At 39.5% G+C, this 11,329-nt stretch overlaps 1 protein-coding gene across 1 annotated transcript; it reads right to left on the reverse strand.

The window, feature by feature from the left end:
• Window positions 1-8,522: 8,522 nt before the first annotated feature.
• On the reverse strand, window positions 8,523-11,329 carry LOC101473437 (uncharacterized). The gene is made up of 6 exons (XM_004557893.4): window positions 11,029-11,329; window positions 10,786-10,860; window positions 10,006-10,344; window positions 8,972-9,101; window positions 8,852-8,876; window positions 8,523-8,674 (listed from the first exon to the last, which is right to left on the reverse strand). Exons 1-6 carry the CDS (start codon window positions 11,042-11,044, stop codon window positions 8,579-8,581), a joined length of 681 nt encoding a protein of 226 aa, XP_004557950.2. The 5' UTR covers window positions 11,045-11,329; the 3' UTR covers window positions 8,523-8,578.

Below are 11,329 nucleotides of genomic sequence, written 5' to 3' on the forward strand. Positions count from 1 at the left end.
ACCCTCATGCTCTCATATGCACTTACTCCACACTCAACCAACGTGGAGACAGACATAAAGAGACGCTGTACACACGATCACACTCCCCAAGCGTACTCTACGAACCGGGTCTAGGTACCCTTGCCCCTGGAGGGGGAACCGCACCCAGACCCAGGTGGTGTTACCCTTTTCCCTGCGGTGGGGGGAGGCAGTGTTAGCCATTGTTAATCTTCAAAACTGACTAGGTTACTTTTAAACATATAACACTGTCAAAAGTGTTAATTTAACACTCAGAGGTGTGGACCCATATAGACACTCTCCAGTGTTAATTTAACACTGGAGATTTTGCTGTGTACCAAATTACAGAGACCTATAATTTGGTACCAAACTGTCATGAACTGCAGACTCAAAAAAATTAAAAAACAAACAAACAAACCTTTGTGAAGGCTTTGAAAGAGTTCAAAGTTAAATCAAGCAGCAAACTAGATCCACAACATCAGACGCAGAGACAAAGACTGAGGGGAAGCCAGTACTCTGTACGCACATGGGGTATAGAGTCAAGAGGGGTAGTAGAATTAAACACCGACACCAGACACAAGAAATCAAAGTAAAACAAGAAGTGAGAACCATAATAAAATTGGGAAACACTAAAGCATGACCCAAGAGAACAAAACAGGGAATGCAGAGTGAACAAATGAAACTTTAAAATTACGATTATAATAATGTAATAATAATGTACACTTTTATTGATCCCCGTGGGGAAATTCTTCTCTGCATTTGACCCATTCACTCAGTGAAGCAGTGGGCAGCCACCAGTGCAGCGCCCGGGGAGCAGCGTGTAGGGATGGTACCTTGCTCAAGGGTACCTCAGGGTAGCCGTTCAGGGGATTCGAACCCCTGACCTTCCGATCATGGGGCAACCGCTCTACCTACTGAGCTATCCCTGCCCCTGATTATGGCAAGAATTAAAGACTCCTCCACGATACTCAATAAATACATGAATAAACAAAACTACAAATCGAGACAGAAAATTCACCACTTAAACGTTCAAAAACACAGTTTGACCCAGGATCATGACAAACAGTCCATACTACACAGACAGCGTTTATACATGGTACAGTACAATACTGCCAAAAACATGCTGGTTTTACATGCCATTACTAACAAAGAAACTACAGGGAGGTCTTGATCCCTTCACTGATGTTGCAGTGCTATGACTGCTAACTTCGTAAACAATATGTGGATAAATTCTGAATTGAAAAAAACCTCAGCAGGGTCTTATGGTCTTATGGCATTGCCACAAATCCAAAGGAAGAGAAGGCTTTTGTTGAATTCTTGTTATTTTTTCGCCTGCTTCCTTCAGGGGCTGTCACAGTGGATTATGTGCTTTTATCTTATCCAATCTGTAGCATCTTCCTGTGTCACGTCACCCATCTGTATGTCTTCCTTCACAACAGGGGTCCCCAATCCCAGTCCATGAGGGCCGGTGTCCCTGCAGGTTTTAGATCTCACCCTGGGTCAACACACCTGAATCACATGATTAGTTCATTACCAGGCCTCTGCAGAACTCCAAGACATGTTGAGGTGGTAATTTATCCATTTAAATCAGCTGTGATGGATTAAGGACACATCTAAAACCTGCAGGGACCCTCGTGGACTGGGATTAAGGACCCCTGCTTCACAACATCCTGTCCTGGAAAACTTGTACTTTACTTCATTATTTCACTCAGCAGCCAGAGGAGGGCAGTTTTTCACCCCTCACTGCAAACTGCTTTTAATTTATTACCGTTCTTCTGAAAACCGGCACCAGTACATTTCGTCTACATTCCTTGGATATCCTCTTACTGCTCTCACTTATCCGCTGCCCTTGTTGATTGACTTCATCCATCTGTCCTCTTCTTTAACTAATTTTCTACATTTAGGAGATCCTCAAATTGCTCCTTCCATCTTTTCAATACACTTTCTCCACTTGTTAATAAATAATAAGTGGACTGATTTTTACTGTATGTAGGGCTTTTCTACTGTCCTGGAGCACTTAAAGTGCTCAAAGTACAGTTTAGGCAGATTAATGATGGAGATTAATCTGCTACAGATCCTGTCCAGCTCTGTCTCTCTGACCAGCCAATGAATTCCTGGGTGTCTGTACCACTCACTATCATTCTTGTGTGTTGTCTTTGACACCTGTCTATTTCCTGTAATCCCAGTCTCCTTGTACTCCTGTTACTTTCTTAATTTCTCTGAATGTTCCACTTTTTCTTTGCTAACCTCTTTGTTTTCATTTTTTTTCTTTAACCTTTCGATGTCAAACTGATCCTGTCTGACCATCTCTCCGTCCCCACAACACTATTTATATTAATGTCCTATTTCTCTTCCTTTCTACAAAGTTTTAATACAGCTTGCCTCCCTTCATATTTGTCCCCTGCACACACACAAAATATGTCTACCTCCTTCTCTCCATCATATCAGCAAGGTCTCCTCCTTTACCAACCACAATCTCTATATTTAGTCCTACTCGTACCTCCAGCTTCTGTTTTTCTTACGCTTTTCCTCTTCCTTTTTTGGTCTTCAGCCAAATAACAGCTTTTACCAGAATGCTGCTGACCAGCAGCACCAGAGAAAGTCATTACTCATCTTTTGACTCATCTGGTATGAACCCCCACCCACCACTGCTGGTTAAGAAATGAAAAAACACTGAAACAGAAATTATATATTTTTAAAATAAATATTGTTACAGAAGTGATAGTGTTGATGTGTTTGGGAATACTGCACCACAGAACCACGGTTTGCCCATCAGGACCTAAAAATCCTAGTAAGGTCACTAAATTTCCACGAATGAGTACCCCGAGGTTATAACACCTTTTAGGTGGCAAGAATAAAAAACAAAAGAAGAAAGATGAACGTGTTTTCTCGGGAGATTATGGTCAGAGTATGAATTTGCATTTAGCTAGCTCGTTGGCTCACAGAGTTCACAGAGAGAGATGGCGACTGGATCTGATATGTTGAGGTATCAATGATGACAACATGCAACATCACTTGTTGGGAGAAACCAAACTTAACTTTAAGAACACATAAAATAGTGACAGCAGCTGATAACCCTAAAGAAAATCAGAAAGCTAACGGCAGTATGCACCCAGCCACTGTACATCAATATTAAAAGCAAGTCATGGAAGCCAGTGGAGTGTTGGGGGTGCACATTTTGCCAAGGACTGCATTTTTAAAGGTATATGCCATAACTGTGAGAAAAAGGGGCACTTAACCAAGAAATGCAGAAGTGCTAAAGATAAAGAAGGAATGAAAGATGTCAGGGTTAATTTTTTATGAGAGAAGACAAAGAAACCCATAGTATAGGTTTTTACAATTTATTATTAAATGGTTGGAATTTCAAATTAATTGGTGCAGTAAAAGATAAAATGTGTGATTAAAATTATGAGGTATTTGTGAAATATAAAATATTAGGGAATACATATATTAAAGATAAAAAATGAATTCTAACAAATCCCTCCTTTTACACCCGTTAAGGTGTGAATCCATATTTAAACTGAAAGCCTCACATCCCTCCTTGGTATCCTTCACAGGTGTGATATTGTTCTTTCTCTCTTAAACCTGTGCTATGTCTCCCCCATTCTTTCAGGAGAAATCGTTATCACCATCCTTATACTGTAAAGAGAAAACAAGGAATAGGACAGCATAATCATCTAATCATCATCTAATCATCTAACCATCAGTTAATGCCACCATTGTTGCCTCGATTTGTATTTCTGCTTTCTTGTGGCCTGTCTTCATCGCTTCTTCTTCCCTGCTGGTGGTCATTTTGTGGCTCACTCTGTTTCTGTGTGTTGACCTATGAATCACACACAGGCTCGCCACTGAACCATTATCTCATCTCCTCATCTACCCAGAAGGACATCTATCAAGATGAACAACACAAAAGAGCAAAAAACTGCCATCAACTCCAGACACATGCAACTTCTACACATTTACTTTTAATAGAATCCATCCAAATCAAATAAACACCTTAATGAAGGGTTATTAAATCAAATATGCTCGATTGGTTTACATTTAGTGAATACCCGCTGCATCTTGTAATGATTTATTTCAGTTCCAGTTTACTCACAATTACTGCTTAATGTACTTTTCTTCCCTTTGCAACATAAACTTTTAAAAATATGAGAGTAGAGTTGATTGCGTCATGCTCCTGATATGACTGGTTTGTGTTGCTGTAAATAAAGTTGTCTCTCTCACTTGCCCTGTGCTGCATTTTTAGCTCATACAAAGCATATGAATCAAATTAAAATGTTACACGTGGTGTTACTGTTACTGACCCATTCATATGGTTATGATTTGTACCTATTTCAAGGCAAAATGATACACAACTGGTCTCAGTTGTTTCTCCTTTTTGTCTCAGCTCATGCAACAGAGAAGGCTTGTCTTTTTTTCAATGTAATGGGAGCTTATGATCTATAAGTCCAGGCTCTGGGTTTGTGTAAAGGAGTCGTTCGTGTGCATCAAAGGATGTTGTCAAAGGATCAAAGGATCTTGTCACTGTTGTGTTCTGTTTCACTAAGAGAAGTTCAGAAGACAGTCTAGCAGTTCACACTATTTTATTATCAGGCAGTTAAAGATTTTTCTTGCACAGCTGTGGACTTCTCAGTGTCAGGCAGTCTGCACACGGAGAATGAAATACAATTCATAATTCCAAGTATATATTAGACACATGAAAACAGGAAAAAATTGTGATTGGCTATTGATGGGGAGATGCGGTGGTTAACCCTTAGTGCCCCCTGATTTATTCTCCTCAGGGTCTTTTCTCATGGCAACAGTTATTAACTTCCAGTCAGGGATCAGACATCTTATTTTCATGCTAAAGTCAGCTTCAAGTGACACAAGGAAGTTTCCATTTCTTGTTGACTACAGCACCCTGTTATCATACACCCAAGGCCAATCAGCCCTTCCTGTCTGATACTGTGTTCTGTAAGTGTTTACCATCAACACTCAGCTCTATCCGTCTTAGTTAACCCTTCACACCGTGGGGTTTATGCTTGTATCCTTTTAATGAGGAGTGTATCAGCTGTATTATGAGCATACATTGCAATTTAAAAGAAACTTTATCAAAAAAAAACATATCAATGTCGAAATTGACCACTGTCAGGCATGTTCTTTTGTACACTTTGTCATCAAGCTCCTCCCAGTGAGCTTAGTCTTTGTGCGTGTCCTCTCCATGAGTTAGGTCTTTCTCTCTTCTCAATAAGAAGTAACGAGAAGAGAGATTATCATCATCATTATTATTATTATTATTATTTTATTGCATCTGCCAGCAAATTGGCTGATATCTGAGAAATAACAGGTTAGCGCAGAAAACAAAGTGTCCCTGTTTGGTCAAATGTAGTTTTTGCCTGACCTCTCCGCCGTGCTCAACCGCTCTATGGGTTACTGCACAGACAGTCCTTGGAGGTGGTACCAAGCTCATAAGAAGGCATTCCAGCAGGTAACGCAACCGTTACGCTCTGCACCACTCCTCGTGCATTTTGATCCCCAAAAGTGTGTTATCATGTCCTGCGATGCCTCTCTGTATGGTGTAGAAGCTGTTCTTTCACACTGCATGGACAAAGGGGCAGAAAAGCATCCAGGCCTCGAGGGCCGGTGTCCTGCAGGTTTTAGATGTGTCCTTGATCCAACACAGCTGATTTAAATGGCTAAATGACCTCCTCAATAAGTCTTGAAGTTCACCTAAGGCCTGGTAATGAACTTATCATTTGATTCAGGTGTGTTGACCCAGGGTGAGATCTAAACCCTGCAGGACACCGGCCCTCGAGACCTGGAGTTGGACACCAGAGACTCTGTTTTTGTTAGATAAACTGTCTTACTCTGTAGTGATGACTAAACACATCAAAGCATGGACCGAAAGAAGCCTTCTTTTAGGCTACGTTCACACTGCAGGTCTTAATGCTCAATTCCGATTTTTTGATCAAATCCGATTTTTTTGTCTGCTTGTTCACACTACAAATAAAATGCGACAGCAAACGCGCTCTAGTGTGAACGCTCAAAGCGGCCCGCATGCGCAAAAGAAGACGTCACACACAACGCGCTCTGTTTAGACCCAGAGCAAACTATATTGTTTGACTGATGGCCCTTAATATAAAGACTTCATGTTTCCCAATTTTTGCTTTAAGTTATTTTGTTATTTACATAATAATGTAAATAACCTAATAATGATCCTTATTGCTGTTTTAGAGAGGAGCGGTGCTTCAAAGGATAGTTGCAGATTTCTGTCAGAATCTGCAGGTTATGCAGTACAAATAAAATGTTCACGTTTCTCCAACGTTGTCTTCCCAGCAGTCTCACCGGATGGCCAGGAAGCGTTCGCGATGTCTTCTCGGGCGCTTCTCTGGCGCTGATAATTGGCGTCTGTCTTGTGTCAGTGACGTAAAAGATGGATTTAATGCGACTTGACCGTTCACACAGCAGTCGCTTTCTGAAACATCGGATATGTATCGGATTCAGTACCACATACGAAAGTGACCCAGATCGGATTTGAAAATATCGGATTTGTGCCGTTCACACTGTCACACCATGATCGGATATGCGTCGCATAGGGTCAAAAAAATCGGATTTGATGCGCTTTCGCCTGCAGTGTGAATGTAGCCTTAGAAGCCAGTCCTGTGTACTGGAGTACTATGAATTGTAATTATGGGTATTCAGACATGAATGCACTGAGTAGCCTGTAATGTTTAACGATAAACCTATTTGTGGTTTAGTCCCCTCTTATTTCTCAGATTACGTGATACATGAACATTTTGGCTATAGCCTGTGGTCTTAGGACTTTATTACATTCAGTTGTTGGATGTTGGAGTTTCCTTTTCTGCCTCGTCTTCATGGAATACGTTGCAGAAGGACTGACAGTAGTCAATTTTTATTGTTGTTATTTTATTGCTATTTTATTATTGCTGTAAGTTTAAAATATTTGTCTGAAACAGACAAATCTCTCTTGTAAATGAGACCCAGAGTCTCAGTGGGACTACCTATATAAGTAAAGGTTTAATAAAAAACTGCATCAAGTTTAAAGTTTAACACCTCAAATGTACAGCTGTTTGTCACATTAAACATAAACCACAGCACAATTTCCTGCAGCACTACAGAGGGGTGAAGAAGCACTCTCCGCCAGCATTGTATCATTATTATCGTATTATTCATTTTATTTTTTTCTATTCTTTGTGGATTGTCACCCAGGTCTCTGACTCAGTCAAGAGGCTGTCAGTTGGTCAGAAGGTTTAACAAAGACAGTTGATAACCACCATCATGATACCCATTATCTCTGACTACGATCTTAGGTGGAGTCTAGTCAGCTAGCACGCAGAAAGCCTGAAATACATTAAGTGCATACAACTTACTTCATAGTACACTCCTGTGATCTAGTAAGATATTTAATGTGGACCAATTATGCTTTTCCTTATTGCAACACATGACTAATGGAGGATATTAAAAGTGGTAAAAGTTTAAGACAATGAGGTCAGTGCGTGTGCAAGTCACCCCCTTCCTGATTTCTTAGTGTTTTGCATATTTCTCACCATTACATGTTTCAGAGTGAAGTGTGAATGTAAAATGTAGTTATTAAATGACGATTTCAGTTGTTAATTAAGAAAAGCTACCTGACCCTGTGTGAAAAAGCAATTGCTGCCCTTGTTAAATCATGAACGAAATGTGGTTAAATGCAGTTTTTATAAATCTGGGTTTTATTTCACCAGACAAGTTCATGTCAGACGACATTGAATTTACTGACACTCTACTCTTTCCAGGCTGCTATCTGTTTTGAAGGCGTTGCAAAACTATCTCTAAGGCCTTGGGACTCCAGCAAACCACAGTGAGAGCTACTGTGTACAAAAATACAGGTAACAGTGAAATTTCCCAGCAGTGGTCAGACCCAAATTATTCCAAGAGTAAACAGTGACTCATCCAAATGAAGAACCCAGAACCCAGGTGTTGAGATTGAACAATACAAAAGAGACTTGGCACAACTGACATCCAAGGAAGAGCTCCAGGACGTAAACCACTATTGGAACTCTTTGCATTACTGCTACATTCCCACGCTGTTAATCTCAATACTAACATCCTTATAGCAGTCCAATCATCTTCTTAACCGCCTTCTTTGAGCCAATCAGCTTCCACTCTGCAGAGTTTAAATCTCAATGGTCTGTTACTTACACTTTCAGAGTCTCATACGTGCAACCCACCTCCTCCCCATTTCCACCTTGCTGAGTCACTCAGAGCCATAATCTTCATTTTCACCACCATCAGCACTACGACTCCAGATGGGGTTTGTCTTAAATCCGATCACCATTGGGACCATAGTTCAGTCACCAGATACATCAATCCATTTCTCTATCTCAGTATATCATAGAGATCAGTTCTTCCGAACGATCTCTCCTTATTGAAATGGCAAATGTGTAAACTGCTGACTTATTTATAAACTGACAGAAGTTCAAGTAGCCAAGAAAAATGCAGCTTTAAGTACATTTTATATTTGTTTTTATTATTAAATTACATGTAAGAAAGCTGTTTAAATCTGTTGCTATAAAAAGTTGAGTCTTTTGTGTGGTCCATATCATTGAACTCTGTATTTGTAAGGTTGAACCTGAATTTGACTACGTCGGCGATTTTCAAGTTCCAGGCAGTTTTCATAAATATCTTCTTTCTGCTCCTGTTGCACAAAAACATGGGAAGAAAACCAAATTCAGATGTTTCGGCACCACTAAACATGTCCAGATGTTTAGTAATACCTAAAGTGGAAAAGGTAGTGGACCAGCTTGATCTTGCATAGAAACAGACTGGTTGCTTGTTGCTTCTCAACAGACAATATAAAAATTATTATATTTACCATTATTGAAGCGGGAGAACGAGAGCTATAAAAAGAGAGAGAGACATGTTGTTTTTAATCCTAGCAGTGTAATACATTTAGCATAAAACTGTTTAAAAGCAGTGACTGCAGGCAACTTACCATGAATGTCGTTTGCAGACTTTTCTCTGAATGATCACAATAGTAATTAGAAAGATCAGGAAACATGTACAAGGTACAATAACGGCTATGGCAAGTGGGATTTTCGATTGATTTCCTGCTTCAGCATCCTCTGTAAAATACAAAAACGAACTTGTTTCACTGCAGTTCTAATGTTCAGTTAACTTTTTTCACTTCCATGTACAGTGTTTAACAAATCTATTAGACCACCTATCCTAAAAACTGTTAAAGACAAATATTTTAGAACTCTGTCAGAAACTCATTTTAAGATTATATTCTTATGAGCCTTTCTTTTGGATGTTTTTATTGCCCATGTTTTAAGCCTATTAACCATTGCAGAAACATAAAAAAGGATTCTGTTAGTGATGTGTTATAAACCCTACATTGGGTGATCTAATATATTTTTTATGCACTGGAAGACCAGTATGAGTTTTCTAGTCTGTTTTAGACCTGCAGAAAGGAAGTTAGCACTGCTTACACTTCCCCTGTGGTCTCTCTAAAGACCTCAGCCTCTCAAAACATGTTCCTATTCATAATTCTTCTTTGTGTCAAATTCCGAAACCTGCAAGCTTTACAGAAAATAAATTTTACATTAAACCAATCTAACCACAAAATGTCTAGAGTTGTAAGAAACACAAATATAAAGGCAATGTAAGTGAAGCCAGATGTCTTCGCCTCTTTTGTGTTTGAACACAGAGGCAACTTTCAGTGTCTGACTTTCCCCTAGAATAACATTTAAGCAGTGGTAGGGGAAACTCAACTTTCACCTACTCCACCCTAAAAGCTTCCAAACCACTGGCAGTCCCAACTTTTGTCTTTGATACAAAGAGAGAGAGAGAGAGAGAGAGAGAGAGAGAAGTTGATATGGAAAGTGTCGTTATTGCCCCCTTCTTCCTGTTTCCATAGCTTGACTACCCCCTCAGTCATGATAAATAATTTCTCTTGTTGTTACTTCAGGTGTTTAAGGAATGCTTGTGTTTTTATGTGACCTGTAAACTTCAAAATGAGTAATTCACCTGTAATTACGAGCTCCCATTTCTTTTCCCCGACTCCCTTTGATGCGGAGAATTCACAAGTGTAGTTTCCCGTGTGCCACCTCTGGGCTCTCATTATGGTTAATGCATATAGTTGGCTCTTTAACATGGACATGTTCAGCTTCAGGCTCTCAGCTTTAGAGGATGTTACAAATCTGACCTTTGAGTCATTTGAGCTGCTGTTTAAGGTTTTGTCTGTCCTGATAGTGAACAGAATCTCCCCATTCATTTTCCACGCCAGTTGAGTTAATTTGCTAATTGAGTCATTGCTGCAGTTCAGGGTCACTGTGCTCCCAGCTGTCTGTGAGATCCTGTGTGTTTCTGATAAAAAAGAAAATCATATTGTAGGTTTTGTTTTTGCTGGAAACTTTTGAATACTAAAGCAACAGGAAAATAAAACTATTCCTCAAAAAATCTGAACACAGCTCAAAATGTCTATAAAAAGACAATTAATTGATTTGCAAATCATTTAAACTGTACATACATTGCTAGCGTAATATTTTTGTTAATTATAGAGATTAAGTAACTTAAACATAGTCATGTTTGCATTTCAAAGTGTAGGGAGCAAAGCCACAAAAAGTAGTGCATTAAAGTTTAAGTAGCAGTCTTCTGCCGATTAAAGCTGTCGTAACTGAACTGAAAATCAACCTTGCTAGCAAAAAGCTACAACTATAACTCACCCACATATTCAGCTTATCGTTGCTGTTCTATGGGTCACATATTGCTCTGCACATTGTCAGAGAGAGTTCAAATTTATTTTACCTGCTTGCAAGAAAATATAGAAGAAGCACCATATCAGAGTCAAGGTCCAGTTGATGCCCAAATATCTTGAAAAGTCTTCCATAGCAACATGAAGGAAAGATAATTTAGAAACATATTTTCAGTATGTGCTGGATGATCTGCGAATATTTCTAACTGGTAGTTTATTTGCATCTTTTACTACGAGAGCTTCAATTAGATTTGAAATGTAATATCCTTGAGAGTAATAAACAGCAATTCTCTTACCAGTATTGATTGCCATATGCTGTTTGGTCCTTATCTCAATACGACAACAGCTTTAAGGTCGCAAAAGCAAGAAAAAGCAATATCTAATAGCTATAGTAATTAGAAGGCACAGCTTCTACGGGGGGCATACGTGCATAGCGTTAAGATACAGCCTCGCTGTCGTTCTTTCACAATACCACAGATACGGTTCCACACAGGAAGTGAAAAACTTTGATCTGTGGCCATGTGAGAAACATGCTCATATTTGTTTGGTTGGCCTTTGCTCTGAGAGTACATGCTGTAGTCGCTTACAACCCTTTAT

The sequence above is a fragment of the Maylandia zebra genome, linkage group LG16 (genome assembly GCF_041146795.1).
Source record: "Maylandia zebra isolate NMK-2024a linkage group LG16, Mzebra_GT3a, whole genome shotgun sequence".
Taxonomy (NCBI): Eukaryota; Metazoa; Chordata; class Actinopteri; order Cichliformes; family Cichlidae; genus Maylandia; species Maylandia zebra.

Excerpts from the sequence above, each read along its gene's own strand:
- LOC101473437 (XM_004557893.4), bottom strand. Across the intron at positions 10,345-10,785 it reads CTATATTTTCTTGCAAGCAG|AAACACACAGGATCTCACAG; the intron begins GTAAAATAAATT and ends CTTTTTTATCAG. Across the intron at positions 9,102-10,005 it reads ATGGGAGCTCGTAATTACAG|AGGATGCTGAAGCAGGAAAT; the intron begins GTGAATTACTCA and ends TGTATTTTACAG.